The 23,163-nt window shown below is 33.1% G+C and overlaps 2 protein-coding genes across 2 annotated transcripts; both read right to left on the bottom strand.

The window, feature by feature from the left end:
- Positions 1-531: 531 nt before the first annotated feature.
- LOC127900790 (uncharacterized) lies at positions 532-1,863 on the bottom strand. The gene is made up of 4 exons (XM_052436024.1): positions 1,672-1,863; positions 1,186-1,455; positions 948-1,094; positions 532-846 (listed from the first exon to the last, which is right to left on the bottom strand). Exons 1-4 carry the CDS (start codon positions 1,861-1,863, stop codon positions 532-534), a joined length of 924 nt encoding a protein of 307 aa, XP_052291984.1.
- A 15,350-nt stretch (positions 1,864-17,213) lies between these two features.
- On the bottom strand, positions 17,214-18,383 carry LOC127900789 (transcription elongation factor TFIIS-like). Its single transcript, XM_052436023.1, has 2 exons — positions 18,228-18,383; positions 17,214-17,981 (listed from the first exon to the last, which is right to left on the bottom strand). Exons 1-2 carry the CDS (start codon positions 18,381-18,383, stop codon positions 17,214-17,216), a joined length of 924 nt encoding a protein of 307 aa, XP_052291983.1.
- Between the last annotated feature and the right edge of the window lie 4,780 nt (positions 18,384-23,163).

The following is a 23,163-nucleotide window of genomic DNA, read 5'->3' as shown; positions in this document are numbered from 1 at the left end:
ACAAATTTTTCATAATTCTACTTAGTGCCTGTTTGGTATGACTTATTTAATGGTCATAATTACTTATTTAATCTCATAAGCTCTTATCATAATTTTTATTGTTGTTTGACTGTTTTTCTAATAGGGCTTTCAAAACTTAAATAAGTTATTTACCGCTACTAGGAAAAGATCAAATTTGGGGCTTTTAGAAGTAGAGGTTGAATAGCTTTTTTTAAGTATTAAAATATATAAAATATCCACTACCTAATTGACAATTTAATAAAAGCTCTTATTGAAAATATTTTAATTATTAAAATATATAGAAGCTCAAACTTTTAATAAAAGTTGTTATTGACAATCAAACAACTAAATTTTTTTTTAATAAAAGCTCTATTTATAAAAGCTTTACTTGAATAAACTCTACTTGAAAAACTGTATCAAACAGAGTCTTAACATATAAACTCAAATGAAAACTTTAGTTTATCTTTTTCAAAATTTTCTCAACAGAAACACAGCAAATTGTTCTATCAAACAACCAATACAGATAATAATTCATGGTATTACAAAGTCCAACTGAGGATAGTTTGCTGCAAACTCAACAGCACGCTTTCTAATAGACTGATACTCCTTGGTGTCTCTATGGCACAATTCTATTGGCTTTCCAAGGAAGAATGGTGGACAAGGATAATGAGTTACTTTGTCCAACTGCTTGGCATTCTCAATCAAACAAATCAAAAACTCGGTATCAGTTGAAAGCCCCATGAATCCAATCAATTCCACCTCCCTAATGCTTAAATCTCGGAGGCTTACGTATGGATGATCCTTAACGGTTCGTACAAACCCAGATGAAGGCTCCACCTTGAATAACTGCATGAAACAGGAAAAAAGAACGAAAAATTTTTATAAATAGTTATATGCATAGAGAAAATGCAGTCTAGAAATACAAATAGAGCTCCGAAAATATCTACCTTGAGCGTAAGTCTATGCAATGAAGGAGATGCTTTCAAGAAAGCAGCACAAGGAAGAAAGCAATCATCATCGTTGACTTTAATTGTCAACTCCAAATGCTTAAGATCAAATACTATTGGAATATTGTATGGGACCGCCTCAGGAACCTGAAACAATTTGATAAAGATACTACTAGTGTTACATACAAATAAATTAAAGAATAATAGTTGTTAAAAATTAAAGATCGAACATGCAAACCTTAACAGATTGAAGTTCCAACTTAAGGGTTCGTAGTTGCGACAGGAAACTTGAAAACTGGTTAAGGTTATGCATGAAGTACTGGGAATAAGTGCACGCAATGTGTACCTCAGCAAGATTTGGGACATTTACAAAAGAAACAGTGGTCTCATAAGCGAAAAATTCAAATGATATGAGATTTGCAGCATCAATTTCAAGATCCACGAAACCTGACAAATACTTCAGCTCTAAACGCCTCAACTTGAGAGATGCGCCCGAAACTTTGAGACTCTTAAAGCAATTCTAATTGTTAACACTCAAAACCTCAAGAAGGGGACAATTAGATAATAAATTTTCAACAGCCTCTCCAGTTATATCTAAGCATGTCAAGCGTAGGGATGTGAGAGACCTAAAGTTGGAATAACTATCAAGATGGGAGGTGAAATTGTATTGTCGAATCCGTGAGCCAAATTGAACTTTTGTAAAATCCAACTCTAATTTTTGAACTCTCCTTTCTGTAGCAAAATTAATCCAGTTAGCAATATCATCATCACAGACAACATCGAAACATATTCTTAACCCTTCTATAGTTCGACATTGAAGTGACCTCAAGACAAAATTGACCCAACTTGTAAACTTGTTTCTTTCTACATCAAGTGCCTCCGTTCCCATACCCAAATCGTATTTCAAATCCGCCATTGTTAGCGGATCATCAAAGTCCAAACAACCAGAAAAAAATTTCCACAAATATCTCCATGTAATTGAGAGGACGCTGGCCAGTACTGCTTCTTTCATAGTCAATCGAGATAACACATTTATAAGAATTTCATTGGGTAATTCGCTAATGCTGTCATCCATATAATTTTCTTTTCTTCCCTGATATTTTATGGGTAAAATACAGGTATAATATTCATCCAAATTGTCTGTTTTTCTTATCTTATCGTTGATCAGAAGCGAAATCCGGTCCATACCATTATTGCCTCTCTTGGCACACTAACCACGGCAGGAAAAAAAAAATCAAATATTATTCTTTCAGCTTAAAAGCAAATAGCAACATGAAAAACATAATAATGACGAGGATTTCTAAAAAAAAAAAAAAGAAAGTGAATATGTCAGAGAATATTATAATTTTGTTCTGTTTAAGCTTTCAAAGTTAAAGTTAAAGCTTTAAGAAATAAATACGATGAAAGAATAGTAAAAATTACCTTATTGAATGACTCCCCTTCTGCCATCGTGATTTGCCTTGACAAAATTTAAAAAAGTCTTTGTTTCGCTTCGGCAGATTGTTGTGTTACGATGAGTTTTCTGAAGGTTTAAGGTTTTAAATAAGGTGGCTTTTGCGTAACTTATGGTTCTGTAGTCTTTACGCAGACGGATTGGATAAATTTGCTAAGTTTTCTTTTTTGAATTATAATAACAACAATATTACTAAAATTGTAAATCTCCAATAATTTTCTTTTCTTGTGGGAGGTTGAGGTGGTGCTGAAATTCGCTCTCTATCATTATTCTTTTATTATGAAATCAATTACATTGTGGCGAGACCCAAATTGCTATTACCTACTTTCAAGAGGAAACTATTTCCATTCTTTTTAAGAAAGAAGCTACTTCCCTTTAAGGAAAAATTTAATGCGAGGGTCGGTGGCGTTTTTTAAGACAAATTTGATCACCATTAAATATGGGTAGAATTAATATATTTTTTTCTATGTTTTTATTATCAAATCAATTAATTTTTTTTCTAATTTTTTTTTCTTTAAAGCAGGTGTATAGTGTTGATAAACAAACTTGTGCCAAATTTTACCGACTGTCATGAATTAAAGTTCAAATCTCATGAAGTCAACTGATCCCAATATATATATATATAAAATTCAACTCAAATAGATTAAGAAAGTTTCAATTTTTTATTAGCAAATTATTTGATGTTAAAAGTTTTTAAAACCTGTTTAGATTAATGGAAATTTTGATTTGCTTTATTTTTTAGAGCACTGGATAAATTAATAGTACCTTATAATTCATTTACAAACAAATGCCAATAAACCATTTTAAAAAATAATAAATTAAACACGCCTAAATCATAATCATAAATGTTGTTATTATACTGTTAGATTTTCATAATGCCATACATTAGTCATAATAAACATTGAAAAATTATTTTGATTAAGTTCTGAAAAATTGAAGAATTATATTGATGTTTAAAAGAGGATGATACTCGTTAAAAAAAATGTTGTTAGCAAATTATAATTATTTAAATGATAAATCAGCATAAATGTGAACAAAGGTCAAAATCTCAAGTATAAATGATCAAAATTCATGATCAAATCTCCTGAAGTGTTGAATAATGATTTCATTCAAAAAATGATATTTCAACACCTAAGTTTTGTAACTTACAGAAATCAATTGTATAATCAAAATGTTAATGACATCTTAGTAATCTAAAAGAGTGCCAAAAATAGCGTAGGACATATATACATTCTTATTATATTTAACTATAAATCCCATGAGGTATGATATTAATAATAATAATTGTAGTAATAGTTAATATAAATAATCATAGTAGAAGAAATACAAAAAAAAAATTACTTATAATAACATGAATTTTTTATTGAAGCAATGAGAAATTAAAGAAACTATTTTGAAAAGAAAATAGAGTGGTAAAAATTTTATACAAATCAAGTATTTTTTATTAACTTATACCATCGTATCTTTAGAAGCAAAACAATTGCAATCATTCTTACATGATATTTATTTATTTACCTTTGAAATTAATGAAAAACTAACACAATTAATTTGAAAAGTAAAGAGAAAGATGAAAATAAATGCATAAATTTATTTTAAATACAACTAAATACTATTAATTAAAATGATTAAATGAGAATAGGTATGTATAAAAATTAAAAGCTCAAGTATACATACAATCAAGTTCAAAAGATCTCGTGAAGTAATGAAGATGAGGGAAAAAAAGGACTTAGATTATGCACTCAAAATGTTGAAAATGATAAAGGGTTGCAATAAAAAATTCTTAGTATTATGTGGTAAATTGATATTTGTTAAAATAGTAAGGGGTCAACCATAATTCACCTTATTGATATTATTGTCATTATTGTTAGTTAAAAAGTTAATTTATTATTAGTTAAAAAAGGACTTGGAACATGTATTTATAGTGTTGGAATATAATGAAAATAATAGAAATTCTAAACCCTTATAAGGAATAAAATATTAGTTTATATTAAATTTCCAGAAAATGATTGCATAAGGAAATTACGAAAGAATTAAAGATCATACATGGTATAACCTCTGTGTATGCGTTTTGTTAACTAATATAATAAAGGTAGTTTATTAACAGGCATTGTTAGAGTAGTTTGGTCGTATTTGTACTTCTGAAGAGTTCTTAAAATTAAAGTCTCATGTTCTGCCTTTTTTCATTTGTTTCCTAAACTAAATGCAGCTGTAATATTGATTTAATACCAATTTTATTTCTTTCCAGTATTTCATGCTAGAAAAATAGAGAAAAAGCTACAATTATTGATATTTTTGCCGGTTATTTTTACGTGCTTAATTTCTGTTGTAATTTTTGAGTTTTTCATATTAGATGCTATTTGATTATTTATATTATTCATGCAATCAATTTTGTTCTTATTCATTGTAGATGTATTCTTCATTTAGCTTCCAAAGATCACTTTGTCGTTAAATTGAAATTGACATAAAGGTTGCATAGAACAAGTATGCTAGTCCGAGAATAAATTTTATGTTTTAATATTGCTATTAAAAAAATTATTTAAAAAATATGATGGTAAAAATGTGTATACAATTTTGTATTTATTTGGTATTAAAGCCTAATTTTTTTCTTATTGCAAATAAAACTTATTTGATCCTACCTAAGAAGTTAGGACATGCATTGGAAATTCTGAATATTATTTATTTTTGCCCTACCTTCTTTTCTAATAACAAAAATATGATAAAGTTTAACAATTAGTCGAGATCTAAAAAATGAACTTGAAATATCCAAGCAAAATGTTAGAATTCAATGAAAAGAGTTGGATTATAGAACTAAAAAGTGGTGGGAGTAAGAATGGAAGAAGTTAACATAAAAGTTGAAATAATATACCAAGAATTTGATAAATTCAAACACAAAGTAAGAATTTAAAAAGAAAATTTGACATATTTACCCAAAATGTTGGAATTCAATAAAAAGAGCAAAAATATTGAACCCAAAAAGTGGTGGAAAAATAAGGTGGACCAACTTAGCAATAACTAGATAAAGTCTAACAGAATATAGAAATATAAAAAATAAACTTGAAATATCAACCTAAAAATTTGGAATTTAATGAAAAGAGTGGAAATATAGAACCAATAACCGATGGAAAAAAGAGTTGAAATAACCTATCAAGAATTTGATAAATTTTAACAGAAAGTAAGGATCTAGAAATTGAACTTGAAATATCCTAACAAAATGTTGGAATTCAATAAAAAGAGTGAGAATATAGAACCAATAAGTGGTGGAAAAAAGAGCTGAAGAGGTTAACCCTAAAATTTTAAAAGAGTTACCAAGAATATGATAAATCCAACAATAAGTAGGAACCATAAAAAAAAAACTTGAAATATTCACGAAAATATTGAAATTAAATGAAAATAGTAGAAATATAGAGCAAAAAAAATGGTGGAAACAAGAGTTGAGGAACATAACCTAAAAGTTTGAAGAACTCAACAAAAAGCTGATAAAGTTTAACAATCAATCGAGATCTAGAAAATGAATTTGAAATATCCAAGCAAAATGTTAGAATTTAATGAAAGGAGTTGGATTAAAGAACTAAAAAATGGTGGGAACAAGAGTGGAAGAAGTTAACCTAAAAATTGAACTAATATACCAAGAATTTGATAAATTCAAATGCAAAGTAGGGATTTAAAAAATTTTATTGATAGGTAAAGTTTATGCATGTAGAATTTTTTAAGGTAGATTGAGAACTTTACACTTGTATAAAGGAGTGCGTTTTTAGAAATTAAAGGAATGTATGCTGGGCAATTATTGTTAATAGGACATTATAATTTATTTGCAAATAAATGCCAATAAATTTATGAGTAAAAAAGACCATTTGAAAAAGACAAATTAATGAAACATGCAAAATCCTATTACAAAATGTTTTTACTATAATGTTAGATTTTCATCATATCATATTGGCCATAATAAATTTCTGAAAATTATTTTTGCTAAGTCTTGAAAATTGAAGAACTTATTTTATAAATTGAAAATTATATACATACTTAAAAATGAAAAGGAAGAATACTCATTATAAGAAAAAATATTGTTAAAAAATCTCATGATTGTAGTAAGGGTCCAACTATATTGAAACCGCTCTAAGGTAGATCACCATTTTATAATGCAGCAATTGCATGCACCTCTTACATCTACTTTTAATTTACTGTCAAAGTTTTGAAAAATTAAAGAAATTATTTAAAGAGTAAAGAGAAAGATGAAAATAAATGCATTAATTTACTTGATAACTAAAAATAATTAATTAAAGCGATAAAGTGAGAATAAATATGTATAAAGATTAAACGTTCAAGTATATATACAATCAAATTTAAGAGATCTTAAGTGAATAAAATAGAAAAAAAATGGATTTAGATTATAGACAAAATATTTAAAAAGATCAAGGGTTGTAATAAAGATTTTTCAGTACTATATAGTAAGTTAATATTTACTAAAATAGTAAGGGGTCAAACATAATTCACCTTACTAATATTATTGTTTTTAGTAATACAAGTACATTGACTAGTTAATGGGAAGGTTCAACACAAAATTAGTAGAACAATAGTTGAAACAAAGATTTTTGAGTACTATATAGTAAGTTAATATTTTAGTAATACTTTACACTTGAGCGTCGGAGTGTGAACACTGGGGCACCCCAGTTTCACCTCTATGCTCTATTTCATTGTTTTGCATGCTTAAAACTTATTTCGAAGGACCTTTTTCTTGATTCATACCTCTCACCGTCGTCATCACCTCCTCATCCATTCTTACCTCATTCGAATTTAGAAATATCGCACACAACAACCTAGTGAGGTACCCCAATTACCCAAAAAGACAAATTTATTATTCTAGATAGGTTTTCTTTTTTCCTTTCCTCCAAAATATGTCTAAAACAATTAGCGTCGTCTAGTGGGGATCACACAAGAAGCCTCCACAGTGGTTATCAAACTAGTTGTTGTGTGTGCTCCAATACATGACACTCGACGTACCTTCTGAAGGTTTAACGACGGATCTTACAAGGATGGGAGATGACAGCAATGGTGAAGGCAGTGATCCCACAAGGAGAGTAGGGTAGTGGGATCAGTCAAACAATCGATCGATATTCGCCAAGATGAAGAGCCCATCTCTCATAAGCGTTTTGAGGATCTTGCTCATGCAATTCTTAGGGCAATGGGATCTAGAGGGCCCGAAAAATCACCGCCGCCAGCGACCCCGGATGCTCCACTACAATAAGCAGACCAACAAATCACACTAAGAGTTGAGATACCCGAGACCAGCAGGCCAAAACATGGGCCATCGGGTACCCGCTCTAAGTTTCAAATCGTGGGCTCTCGAGATGAATGTTCCACCGTCTCTTACAATTCCCGTAGCAGCCAGGGTACTAGGTGTGCAAAGCAAGCCCACAAGGATCTTCGTGACAAATTAAATGCCAAAATGGCTTCTTAAATGGTAGTGACAACATCAGGTGCCCTTGGGGTACCCCTCGAGTTCGTGGAAGAAATGGAGCACCTAGAAGCCCAAGTGAAGCTCTTTTCCGAAAGACAAAACATTACAAGTGCTCCAACATCAATGACATACCACTCGTCATTCACAATGGAGATTCATATGGCAGCTCTCCCCGAGGCTTTCACCATGCCACAGATACCCTAATACTCAGGTACCACCGATCTCTCGGAGCATGCTAAATTATACCATGACCAAATGCTTATCAAGGGTGTGGACGAGAATGCCATATGTAGGATGTTTATACACACACACTCACGGGCCCCGTGAAATTATAGTTTTAACCGTTGAAGACAGGTAGTATATCCTCTCTACACCAGCTCTTATCTAAATTCACTAAAGAGTTTTCCTATTCTTCCATTCAAGATAGGGTAGCCTTTAAACTTGCCTTCACCAAGCAAGAGGAATCCGAACCTTTGGCGGAGTATGTGAGCCGTTCTACCAAGAGGTGCTGCGAACCGAAGTGTTTGGACACAAATACACATCGACCCACTTTGTGAAAAATTTACGGTTGGACAAGTTATGACGTTCTTTTTAAAAGAAACGCCCGCTTTTATATGGGGAAGCCCATTCTCGAGCGTTGCAGCAGGTGGAGATAGATGAGAAATGCCAACTAAAATGGCAAGAAGATAAAGCCGAAGTCATGAAAAGTAAGGAGAAGCCTAAGAAGACGGAAACCTCAACACCGAGGGTACCCCGGGTACGAAGCCCGCCATGAGTTACCCAGCGCGAACGAGGGTACAATGCTCCTGGTGTCTCAAGGGTACCCAACTTCTTAGATCGCCGCCACCAGAACAATGATAGCGACCACTGAAACCTTGGTACGAATTTTACCATTCGCTAAATCGTTTCCCTGCACAACCAATAAAGAGGTACCCCAACATCAAGCGGAGTCTAAAGTATTGCGAGTTCCACGAGGATTTCGGTCACAATACAACTGAGTGTTTCAGTTTGCGCGAGGAGATTGAATCTTTGATTCTTAGTAGGTACCTCGAGGAGTTTGTTGCTGGCATGATAGAAGCTCGGAAGTCCTTGCAGCAAGGCAAGGGCAAACACATAGTTGATAACAGTCCCGAACGGGAGGCACCCCAGGGACCCAAGAAAGGCATATATGTGCGGATGATAGCGGACGACCCTACTCTAGCTGGCCAGTCCAAAAGGGCCATCAAAAGTTATGGCAGATTACTACCGTTAGTAGCCAATATTAGTGGGAAAGTCAACTTCATCGGACAGGGAGTACCTCAGGTACCGCACCATCCCCCGCCAATCATTTTCACAGAAAAGATACTTAATGTATCTCGTACCCCCATGATGATGCCTTAGTAATTACATTGAAGTTTGTTACTAGCAAAGTGGCAACGACTCTTGTAGACACCGACAACTCCCTCAATATCATTTTCAAAAACGTCTTGGATAAATTATTAATTGAGTCGCCAAAAATCGCTTCATGTGCTGCACCTCTTATTGGGTTCACTAGGGATATGGTCATCTCAAAAGGTATCATCACACTGCTCGTTACATTTGGTAAGGTACTTCACCATATTGTTCATATGATTGATTTTCTTATTGTGGATCACTCGGGTGCCTATAATATTATATTGGGTAGGCCATTCTTGGTGGCAACAAAGGCAGTTGTATTCATGCACTACCTCACTATGAAAATTCCAACAGCCCATGAAGTTATCACCATCAAAGGGGATCAACAGTTAACTCGTGGTTGTGGATCACTCGGGTGCCTATAATATTATATTGGATATGCCATTCTTGGTGGCAACAAAGGCAGTTGTATCCATGCACTACCTCACTATGAAAATTCCAACAGCCCATGAAGTTATCACCATCAAAGGGGATCAACAGTTAACTTGTGGTTGTTACTCTATTGCCTCCAAAGTCACTAACCAAATAGCTTCTGATCCACTATTGAAGGGTTACCTAACTAATAGAAAGCCAACACTTTACTTGACTAAGCGAGCACTTGTTAGACAGCAGAGAATAGCACACAAAAAGCTTCTCAGACAACTGGCCTACAAAAGCAGCCGGGAGCCTCGCCAATGGGAGTAGAAACAGTTGTGTCTGGTGTACTCGAGTTACCCCATGATGTTCGGAAACATTCCAGCTGCGAGTTTGTTGTACCTTTGGATCCCCAAATTCTAAAAGTGAAAATGAAGTACCCTACCTCAGAGAAGTTGGCCTGTAAGCCTTGCTCGGCCGGCAAAGCTCAAGTCATTGCCGATTTCTTGACTAAAGTCGCCAATAACTCTGGGGGTAAGGAATCTTGGGATACCCGAGCGAGATCGGACTAGCAGTAAAAGGAGAACAACTTTGGAGAATCAATATTGATGGCTCTTCCAATTGACATAGAAGTGGTATGAGAGTAATCATCATTAGCTTCAATAGAGGAAGATCGTACTACTAATAAAGTGATAACACTCTACCTCCTTTTGTCTATTTTTTTTTGTTTTCTTTAATGCTTACGTGTTTGAAGTCTATGGTTAGTTACACCTTTTAATTCCCTCAGTCTCTGATGACAACAAGTGATCCCAAGATCCCCCATATTCTCTTTAGGATAATAAAATAGTGTTATATAATGATCTATATCTCCACTTTTTATGAATGCATTTGCTTTACCAAATTTGATGATGTGTGCTTTTTTATTTGCCTTTCGATTATTTGATATGGATTAGTAAGTTTAAAGTACTATAAGAATATGTTTACTATTAAACTAACTCCATATATGTCATTGAGCATTGTTTACTATAACGTAAGATATTATCCAGAGATCGCCTTATTTCAGAGTAAACTGGGATAACTGACCTATTCCTGATCATTATAATCTACTCAACACCAGACCCAGCAACATGCATGCTAGTAGCTGCCTTTATCATTATTTTTTTGCCATATTTAAATCGACGCAAATTGAGGATCATGAGGTTTTCGACCATCTAGCATAAGGGTAGGCGAGCAGCCACTTTTATCTCAATCTATGTTATTTATTTGATTGATTCCACGCGAATGGCGAATCATGAGGTTTTCGACCATCTCACATAAGAGTAGGCGAGCAACTACCTTTATCTCAATCTATATTGTATATTTGATTCCACACGAATGGTGGATTATGAGATTTTCGACCATCTTACATGAGGGTGGGCGAGCAACCACCTTTATCACTATTTGTTTTGCATATTTGATTTAGAGTGAATGGTGGATCATGAGATTTTCCACCATCTCATAGAAGGAATCACCACAAGTTTTGTGAAGTTTGTAGCAAGCATTTCCAAGAAAATCACCATATGCTGATTACGCATATGGCGTGAAGTTTGCAGTAAGCATTTCCAAGAAAATCGTCATATACCCAAGATACCCCACGCTAGAAAGTCACTCTTCAAATACACCAAAAGGGTACCCAAGGTACTCAGGGTATCCTACGACAGAAAGCCATTCATCGAATATACCAAGAAGGACTATAAGAAATATCGAGAAAGGTATTAAGAATCGCCATAATCTCCTAAAGATTAACATCAATCATATACGGATGAATTGCCATCTTGATGATGAAATTGGGTTGCTCAATCATGAAGTAAGAGATAACTCAATGAATATCTAAGCTCAAGGGTACTCAGGGTACCCCATGCACCTAGTCAGATCTCAGAACGCAGAAAAGAAGAAAAAAAAAAGGGAATGAAATGCAGAAAACAAAAACAAACACCGGATGAGGAAGGCTATCTCAAGAACACATTCTAGCTGTATACGGCCTATGCTAAGTAACCGATAGAAGGCTTTCATTAGTTAGCCCAACCTACTCTAATCTATGCACGCTCAACATATCATTTTCCCTCTGTATAGTCCTTTCAACTCTCTAAGTGAGAATCTCTCCCAATTAATTCCGACCATAATACTTAAAGGCCTTACTGGAGGCATGTGTGGAGTACCAGATTAATATGAAGGGCTATCCCATCTGTCTTGGGGCACTCTATGGTTTCATTCTTGTGGGGTAACCAGAGGTCAACCAAAAAAAGAATGCCAAAAAAGGAATGTAACACTTAACCTTGATATACTCTAAGTTTTGTAAAGTAGCTCTCTGAACACTCGAAGAGCGAGATTGGTTAAACTTGGAAAAGGAAAGTGAAGGAGCAGTTTTTTGGACGTGAGAACCAATATGGTCAACTTAAAGAAGGGTAAGTGAGGTACCCTTTTTTTCCTATTCAACTGGTCATCAAGCTAAACTTCACATCGTCACGTGTTGCTCCTACTCTTTATGCGAGTTTGTTTTGCCTCCAATACTTCTCGCCAAAAAGAAACTAAATGGGATTTGTTTAGAGAGAAAGAGGAAAAGTTATAGTAAAACACCACGTGTCAATGAGGTAGAATGACTATAAGTAATCACTGTACGCATTTGGGGTACCCCACATAACTCGGTACCTGTGGTACCTCACATAACTCATTATTCGGGGTACCTTGCATAATGCAATATTCAGGGTACTTCACCTACCTTGCTTAACTCGGTACCCGGGGTACCCGACAGGTCAGATTTGAAACGAACGAGGAAAGTTCTCTGAAAAGTCAGCCATGAGAGACGTCTCCATCGCTTGAAGGATAATATTTGACTTTGTCAAAATTAAATAATAAAATATCATACTAACAAAGTGGCGACAACCGCCTATCACTTCTGCCAAAAGTAAAGGACGCTATTGTTGGTGAAATTTAACTCAATTGATATTGATATCAATTTACAAGTGTACACAACAAAAAATAAAGTGATGAGTATTCAAGATCGTCTCCACAGGGATTGATGTTACTAGAAATGCTTCAGCAATCACAATAATACTATCTACTTTAGTTCCAAGATGAATAAGTTCAAAGTTGTATATCAACTAAATTGACAATGATAAGGAAATAAAATAAATAATCGTAATGATAAAATAAACTAAGTAAACGGTGTGTAAAAATCAATGGAGAATAGGGTAGTTGAATGATCAAACTTTCTTCATGGGCTGACTGTTTTAAATCAAGTTAACACCAGTTGCTACAACAATTCCTACAGCACTGGGCAGAATTATTTTGCATCCTCAGCTGTCGCGTGTTAGATTTCTCATACCTTTAAGTATCATAGCAATGACCAGTTGCTATTCTACCCGAGGCATGACATTATGAACATCTATCCTCTCCACACTACAAGGTGAGTACCTATGTCTAGTTTGTCATAAATCTTAACTTCAAGTATACCCCTTATGGGATTCAAGATAAACTTAATCCAAGAAACTCAAATTAAGATAAAGTATTACTCTAATAATATCCACTAAGACATGCCTTTTGCGGCTCTATCTTAACTTGAACCATTAAATGGGTGTTCAATTGAAATAACAGTTATAATAATAGCTACTAGAGTAAAATGCTACAACAATTATATAGAAACTCACAAGAACAGTCAATAACCCATTAGATTGTTTGTCACTCAACTACAAGCAAGTTTAGTTCATACTTTGAAAAACAAAAACAAATAGCGAACTAATGGTCACTAAATACATTGGTTCAATCAAAGAGTAGAGAAAGGAACAAGTAAAGAATAATGAAGACTGAGTCCAAACAACTCCGCTGGATTCTTTAATGATATAGCCTTGGTTCCCTTGAATTCTGAATTTTCTTCTTCTTTTCCTCTTGATTTTCTCAATGTTAATTCCTTGCCGTCGTTCTATATGTTGCGCACCTCTTTTTATACTGAAACTTAAGGTAAGTGAGAGTCTAGGGCGAGCATGAGTCAGATTAGGAAACTACAGATCGCAATCCTGCAGGTTTCCCATGCTAAGTTTTCTCTATCGTTGTTCCAGAATTGCTACGGCAATGGTTACCCCAGCAACTACTCTAGCGCTGTACTGTTCCAGATTTTGTTTTTCTTCTTTTGTGGCCATATTCTTCTTCATTTGTGCCAGCCTATTGCTTCCACATTCTCTCCCTGAATCCTATGCTTCTAAAAACCTGCAATTATTCACACAATTTGAGCACAAATTACTTTAAATTGAGCCAAACTTATTAAGACTAACTAAATTAATTATTTATGCAAAATGTAACAAAAGTGCAATAGAAACACATCATTTACTCTCTAAGTGATCTTGATTTAAATCTAAAATTGCCATAATAACTCTCATTTCATAGAGTTATCAGCTGTCCCAAGGACAATGGTCCTCAATCACCTTATCAGACAGCCACTGACTGAGGTACCTTGGACTATTCTCCAACATGCGTCACGTACCCAAAAAGGATAAGATACGCCGTGAATGCCTTCTTGTTCTCCAAGCATGCACAATAACGACTCAAAAATCATAAAAAAAGGTAAAAGGACGTAAAAGGTCTGAAAAGGGACAACCAATAGCCATAAAAAATACACCATGTGCCAGTTGGGGTACTCGATATATTAAGGTGTCCAGGTTCTATTCTCATCATTCATTCATGAACACATACTCTACAAAATAAGCCTTTTTCAACCTTAAGCTATTATTTTCAGAGGGCTGGCAAGCTCTCTCCACCATAAAAAAGATTAAGTTGCTGACTTGAGCGTCGGAGTGTGAACGCCGGGGCACCCCGGCTTCACCTCTAACCTATATTTCATTATTTTGCAGGCTTAAAGCTTATTTCAAAGGACCTTTTTCTTGATTCAGACCTCTCACTGTTGTCACCACCTCCTTTATCCCTTCTCACCTCCTTCGAATTTAGAAATACCGCACACAACAACCTAGTGAGGTACCTCAATCACCCAAAAAAACAAATCTATTATTCTAAATAGTTTTTTTTTCTTTCCTCCAAAATCTGTCTAAAACAATAATTATACAATAATAAATGTAACATCAAATTTTGCATAAAATTAGAAAAAATGAAATGCTTAACAATATTTAAATGAATTAAATAATCTATAATGTAAATTACAAATGATTCATAAAATCTAAGATATGAATTAGTACTTATAAAATCGAGAGATCTATATGAATCAACTAAGAGGACTTGAGAATAAAGCTCATCTAAAGTATGTATGCAAGTTAAGATAGGCACTTTACGTTTTAAAGCAAGCACCAAAGGCATAGTATGGCAGGATTGCTGAATTTCTAACTTAGAGTGGTTATTCAGTGACACATGCTGATTCTATCTTGCTCGTCAAAGCTAGTGAAGGAAAGTTAGCAATTGCACTAGTATAGGTGGATGATTTGATTCTTACTGTTGACAATGAAGAAAAGATTCGATGAATAAAAGAGAACTTATCAATTTGCTTCCAAATGAAAGAGCTTGGTTAGCTTAAGCACTTCATTAATCTAAAGGTTGATTGAATAGATAAGTAGATATTTCTTTACTAACATAAATATGCCAAAGACATGCTGAAGAAGTTTAAGATATTGGAATACAAGCCAATCTCAACTCAAATGGAAGTCAAAACAAAATTATGCACACACGAAGGCAAAGATTTACATGATGGAACAATGTATCGACAATTAAGAGGTAGTTTAATCTATCTAACGCTAACTCAACCAGACATTTCATATGCAGTGAGTGTAATAAGTCGATATATGCAAAATCTGAATAAGCCTTGCTTGGAAGTAGTTCTCTAAATGCTAAGATATGTGAAAAGTACAATCAACTATAGTAGAAATGTGAAAGTTGCAAGTTGACTGGTTATTGTGACGCTGCCTATGCCGGAGATCATGGTACAAAAATATTAACTACTGGATACGTTTTCAAAATTGGGTCTTAAGTAGTTTCTTAGTGTAGTAAGAGACAATCAACTATGTCATTATCGACTATTGAAGCAGAGTATAGAGCAGTAGTGATGGCAGCTCAAGAATGCACTTGATTGATGCATTTGATGAAGGATCTGTACCAACTAGGAGATTACATAATACCTTTGTATTGCAATAATCAATCGGTGATAAACTTGGCATAAAATCCAGTTTTTCATACAAGAACTAAGCATGTGGAGGTGCACCATTACTTCATCAAGGAAAAAGTCTTGCAAGATGAAGTTGAAATGAGGTATGTTAAGACAAACGATCAAGTTGTGAATTTGTTTACAAGAACTCTTGGTACTAAAAAGTTTGAAGAGTTCTGCGAACAACTCAATATAAATCAAAGGATTAAAGTTGGTGTTGAGGGGGAGTATTAAAAGTCCAACACCAATTTCATTATCCAATCCAATTACATTTCTCCAATCCCAAGTTCAAATCTCAATTCATGAAAGATTCAAGAATTATGTAGAGAATGGGAGATATCTCTAATCTAAAAATATCTAAAGGTGGTAAAAATATTTAATTAAAGAAATCTCTTGAATGCGTAGAGATATTTATCAAATATGGTTGTTAAAGTTTTGTAATTTAATATTTGTGTGGTTTGCAATAGTGCTATAATATTATTAATACCCCTAAGCTTTTTATTGTGAGTACCAAGTGAAGAGTGAAGAATTAGAAGAGAGAAAAAAGAGTGAGTCATGAGTGTTGTAGTGTCTCTTACAAAACATCAATTAAGTCCTTCAATTTAGCAAAATGTTTTAATTACCCAAATACTTTCAGTTTCAAGCAATTTAGTTCTCCTCAGTTTTCAACAATGACATGACATCGTAGGTTAAAAAGTTGCGGTTGTCATACATTCCATGTGCAACAACCTTTGAACTTGAGGACCAAAATATAGTGATAATGATAGTAATAATAAAATTACTAAATTTCTAGTAATGATATATATATGTCACACTGAAATGTTTTTCAAAAAAAATCATTTAGTAGTACTTTTCCTATTCCCAGTAACCGGTTTAATTACTTTGTTATTTCTATCTCTTCCATCATTGTAAAGATTTATTTGTGCTATTTATGTTAAGATTAAGGTCCTGTTTGGAATTAAGGTTGGGTAGATATAATTTTTAAGTTACAGCACTAAAGTGTTTTGGTAAACACTAACTCTTATAACTAGAAAACTAAGTTGATTTGATTTACACTTGTATGATGAAAAATCTATTATATATTTAAAATTTTGTTAAAATTATTATTTAAAAATTATATTTACTATATATTATTAGTTAGACTCACTATGTTCTCGTGATTGTTTTTGTGGTTTCGAGTATCAACGATATCCTTCCATAACGAGGTTCATTCGTAAGAAAATAAAAAATTAAAATAAATGAAAAAAAACGAAATTAAAATAGCATATTTAAAGCTAAAAGTGAAAATTAAATCAAACAGAACCCTAGAGGCCCTATGTTAGAGTTCAAAAACCAGAGTCCGAGTAGCTGCTTCATATATAGCTAAAGTCTTCTAGTGATGCTTCTTTCAAACTAAATCGGAAGCACTTCAATTCCAGGATTAGTCGAATCCCAGTACTGATTGCAGTTCAAGCAAGCTATATGCCTTCTCAATGATATGAAGGACATCCTTGTGTGTCGACATCGACCGCATTTGCAAATGCCGGAAATTATTTTTTTCGGTGATACAATTCCAGAAAATATTCGACCATTAGTTCCAGCTCTCTCCTTCTCCAGATTTTCATACCAGAGTTGCATTTTATCACTAGCCATTTCTTTTGCGGTCATGTTGACAATTTTCTCTGGTTTAACACGTCCAAGAAGAACTTTCTTTCGGAACTCCCGATTTGTTGGATCATTGATGTTAAATAGTAAGCATCTGTACTTGAACTTATAGGTCCCAGTAGATCTGCCCCAATTTTCATAAATCGCAGACTCCACCGATATAGCTACTTGAATTGGATCGCAAGCCCTCACTTGATCAATAATTTCTTTATTGTCATGACCAGCCTCCTCAGAAACTTTGGAGAGGGCACCGTAGAGTTTTTCCCTTACAATCTCCCTAATACAATCATTGCATTTAAGAGAGTTCGAAGCGTTAGGAACATTGCCTTGATATTCATTAATCACTTCTTCAACTTTGACATTCTTGACCACCTTTGCTTTCTTTGTCACAACAATAACATTATTGTCATAGTCAACCCCCAAGTACAGGTCATTCCATGACCAAATCAGATCACGAGTAAATAGCTGGATTTTCCGACAGGGATGCCTTAGCATATGTGTGAGATGTCTTACAACCTGAGATCGATATTATGTTAATAGAAAAATGTAAAAAAACTGTTCTGAAATTTCATTAATTACTAATCAAGTTCATTCAGGCTGAATGCAAATGGATAGGGATCCACATGTGCCAATTCTCTGGTGCGGACATCCCCAATACTGAATTTAGTATTTGATTTTAATTAGGCAGGGCTGTCTATCCTCAATCCACTTTATTATAGAGTTTAAACATATATCTATGAGTGATTAGTAATTTAATAGTACCTGAGTAGAGACAAGAAGTTGATAAGTGATTGAACAATTCTTGAGCTGATCCAAAGCATCAAGGCACTGTGCTTCCTCCACCCCTCCCTCCTTCCACACCGCTGCCATTGCCGCTCTTTTGGCGGCTTCATACAATTCCATCATTTTTTCCTTCATCGCTATTTTTTTTCTTTTTCTTTGCAAATCCATCACTATTTAATCCACTAGTAAAAACAACAAAAACAAATTAAGTCAAGTCCTTCAATATATGAATTTATTATAACCAGATTAACAATAAATTTTGATTTTGACCCACTAAAAATTAACTGCAAGACAGCTGATCATACAAATTAAAAAGGGGAAATTTTAATTTGGAGTGCCCTGCACCAGTTCTGAACCAAAAAATTGAGTACCAAAAATTTCAAATTTCAGCAGCACCGTAGTAGTATGAAGAGTTATATATATAATTAGTAACAAAAAGTTCAGATCTTCAGTGGAAGACATACATAGCAGGATAAACCCCTAATTTAATTAATAGCTAACGGAAGAATTAAAGTTTGAGGAAAGAAAGAATAAAAAAGATAATTAAAGTTTAAGAACAGAAGAGAATCTACGTGATACGGATGATCAAACTGAAATTTCACCACCAGGTTAATTTCGAGTGATATCGACGATCCAACCGAAGGGCAATCAAAGGAAGTTATTTGATGTAAAAATAATTATAGGAAGTCTTTTGTGTTATTTTAGTCGGTGTACTTATTTTAGTTGTATTTGTCTTCATTAATTAAATATTTTAGAGTTAATTTCGAGTGATATCGACGATCCAGCCGAAGGGCAATCAAAGGAAGTTATTTGATGCAAAAAAAATTATAGGAAGTCTTTTGTGTTATTTTAGTCGGTGTACTTATTTTAGTTGTATTTGTCTTCATTAATTAAATATTTTAGAGTTAATTTCGAGTGATATCGACGATCCAGCCGAAGGGCAATCAAAGGAAGTTATTTGATGTAAAAATAATTATAGGAAGTCTTTTGTGTTATTTTAGTCGGTGTACTTATTTTAGTTGTTTTTGTCTTCATTAATTAATTATTTTAACCAAATCGTTATTTCGGTTTTTAGTATATGTAGGGTTAGTGGTTATTAGTTTGGAAAAAAAAAAAAGGGTTAGTCGTGGGGATTAGGATTCTCTCATGATTTAAGCTTTTATCTTAACAAATATGCTTACTTGAGAGGTAGTTGATAAATGATAATATAATAAATAAATAAATCTTAATCGTACATAAATAAAAGTGCATATGTGTCAAAAGAGTTTTTAAAATTCATATAAGATCAAATCATGAAAGGATTGAGTATTACAATGTTCCAATTTAATTTATCAGAAAAACTTAATCACGAATATGCCATGTATCCATGCTAAGGATCAATAGCACACACTAAAAAAAACTACTTTCTACGATATGTGACCAAAACAGCTGTGGATCGAAATTGTCACTTAAAGGGTAACAAACCATATTTTACCCGAAGTCAACAAAACTTGAACATAATCCTAGCCTAGATTGGAAAAAAATTATACATAAATATAGAGTATTGCTACATATTCCAAAATTTAATCCTAAATCATCCTGAATGATATGGCATTCATTTGCTGAAATAATGTAATTAATTCACTTCGAAATTATAAAACACATCACATGCCACATAATTTAAAATGAAATTAGAATAAAATTTGAGAATGTCTATCATTACTCATAAAAAAAAATGAAATAGCTTTCTAGATCATTAATCATAACAAATTTGTTAAGATTGTTTATGATTTTTTTTTTCATTTTTTGTAAGTTTTCTCTATTTAATGACATGAGTCCAGATCTTAAGCACTTTCCTTTCATTAGTTATATCACGCTGGTCTTATTTTAGGAAAGTGACATCCAAGAAGACTGATATCCGAGTGCCACATCCTTTAATGTAGCGTGTGTAGCCTTAAGCACCAACTCTTGGCTAAGCTTAGCGCCTAGACCAAAGAGAGAGAAAAAAAAAAAGAATATTAAAGCTGCACGGTTTTTGATTTCAAACTTTTACAAGTAATAGGAAAATTAAAATATTTTTGTGGAAATAAAAATGAGTGGAATTGCTCTATGATGAAGTACTGATAATGATCGTACAATTATAAAGATACATATTAAATTTATAATTACTATTTTAATTTGACAGTCATTATGAGTACTTTACGGTAGAGTAGTTCCACCATAGTTATTGCCAATAAAAATTTGTGCATTTTTTTTTTTTGTTAGGAAACTCTAATGGTAACGCAGCTAGAAAACTACCTCCCTCTTCTAATTATGAACAAATTAGATCTCTATAATTAATAAGGTACATGCAAACACCAAAACAGCCCTTGTAAATCATGCCATTTGCATTGGAAAATGGTCCCAAGGAACCACTGTGCTCTGTGTGACCATTTTTAAAGTAAGAAATTCACATAACCATTTGTTTGAAATAAGAAGGTGTTACTGTCCCTTTTCTTTTTAATTATTTCAAAACTCGAGTAACTAGCTACAAACCTCCTTCAAAATAAACAAATTATAATAATTCAAATGACCAAACGCAGTTCAAAATCCATTTGCGAAGTAAAATGAACAGAGTAAACAAAAGGGATATTCTATGAAAAAGAAACGGAGTCGGAGGAACAGTAGAAGTGTATAATCGAGATAACAACTCATATCGATAAACTAAAGTTTCAATCAAGGATCCAGCTATGGTGTAACAGGTGCACCATACCCCTCTTTTTGTCTTTTTGTGCTACCACCATTGAATCTAACACAAAAGTAGTTTCAAGGACATGGATGTGTTTATTTAGTTTTCAATAATGTAGTTCCTATTATTTGGTGAAAATTTTAAAAAGTCAAAGTTTATAAAATTTTGCACCAACTTCTTTCTCTCCTAATACTCTTAATAAGAATCACTAATTATTAATTTATCATCATTGTATTATAGTATTTACTCTCACAAGTTATAATTAATAGACTTAACATGCCAATGCATCAACAAAGATAACAAAAATTAAGATGAGTTTTGAAATTTTGTTAATGCTCTCACTTTTGGTCATTTACGAAAATAATTTTTTTCCTTGAAAAAATAAACCTATTGACATAATAAAGAGAAGTTTTACTTATAAAAATAATAACAATAAACCAATTAATGGAAAGCCTTAGGTTAGATTATTCAAAGAAAAAATGGAGAGATACACAGAGGAGAAAAGGGGAAGAATACACATAATAAAAGATATAAAATTTAATTTACTTACATCTTAATTTCATTGATAGATGATAAATACAGTGTGCAAAAAAAATACATCTATGTGATTTTTGTATATAAAATTTCCAATTCATTATTGCTTATGTATTATAGAGCAAATGAATCTTAAGGTGATAAAGAAATAGCTTGTCAACTTCTTTCTTATTGATTGCACTTGGTTGATTATAGGTTTAATTGAAAATGGAAAAAATATGGAAGATTGTAAAGGTGAGGGGTGAAAGAAAGAGGAAAAAGAAATTACTTTAATAAACTGTAAATACAGAAGAAAGTAAGGGGTGCAGTCAAAAAAGGAAACGCAGGGGCACGTTGCACCTGTTGCACCGTAGCTTGATCCTTCAATCAATATGCAAAAGTCTGAAAATAGATATAACGGTGAATGTGATGATTAATAACCAAAAAGTAAAATGGATCAAGGCAGCTTAATTAATAGACCTTTGTTGTAACTTGTAACCACTAGAAGCAATTTTTCTCTTACCCTTTTTAAACTTTACATGAAGCTCAATAGTTAATTTTTAAATAATATATTATGTCAAATATTTCAAAAACACCAGTAACTACAGTCAAGTCTCCCTCAAAATAAACAAATTATAATTATTCAAAATGTCTAAAGGTCAGGCCTCATCACCCCTGCAAAGTAAAATGAAACAAAAAAAAAAAAAAGGAGAGAGAGACAGAGGACTCAACTGGCCTTTTACTGAACAGGGCTCAATTGAACTTCTAATGCCGTTTGTAAGCCGAATTGAGCAGCTTCAGCTTCTGAGTACTCCACATATACAAAGAAATTAGCGTGTCCCCCACGACAACAGCTACAGTATTTCCAGTGGTATCTAAAACAATAGCTCCGAATTTTTAGCTGCATATGCATTTAATTTGAACCACTCTTGAGTGTGGGGTGGGGAGTCCAGCTCTTGAAATTTCTTTCTGAAATTCTTTTAAATGACTCAAAAGTTGGCTCTGCCTTGAAGGCTGTTATGTGAATCATCCACGCGTAATTTAAAAAAATGACTCAAAGACGGGGGTCACTTTCAACAATAGGCTCCATAAATCTAATCCCACAATTTCTGAGGAATTGAATGAAAGCGCTCTTGATTCTTGAAGCAAATTTTCTCTTTACTTTTTGTAAACTTTACACACAGCTCATTAATTATTTTCTCAATATTTCAAACACTCCAGTAACTACAATTAAGTCTCCCTCAAAATTAAAAAAATTATAAAACCTCCTAATGTTTTAGAACTCCCTAATGAAAGTAAAATGAAATAAAATAAGCAAATCAAATGGGGAAAAAATGAGATTGTAGCCTGAACTTTATGACTAAAAACGAAAATTCGGATTATGAACATTCAGTAACTTTAAAGCTAAAAAGTAAAAATACAAGAAAACTATATAAATTCTTTGAGCTAGAATTCATAATTAAATAGTTTTAAATTCAACATAATTAGAGTCATTACATCACTTCATTAATTTTATTGAAAACAAATTTGGATCAAAATAGATAAGCATAGAGTAATAATTAATTAATTATGGTAATCAAGCAGTGAAGATGAATCAACACTATCACATTGTTTTTTTCTTTTTTCCTTTTCCCTTGCGATCTTGATCAGCTTCTGTGTCGTCCTCTTTCACCTCTTTCGCAGCTTCTGCTTCCT

Source organism: Citrus sinensis, chromosome 3 (genome assembly GCF_022201045.2).
Source record: "Citrus sinensis cultivar Valencia sweet orange chromosome 3, DVS_A1.0, whole genome shotgun sequence".
NCBI classification, from domain to species: domain Eukaryota; kingdom Viridiplantae; phylum Streptophyta; class Magnoliopsida; order Sapindales; family Rutaceae; genus Citrus; species Citrus sinensis.
Note: the sequence above shows the minus strand (reverse complement) of the source record. Positions and strands in the feature narration are given on the sequence as shown.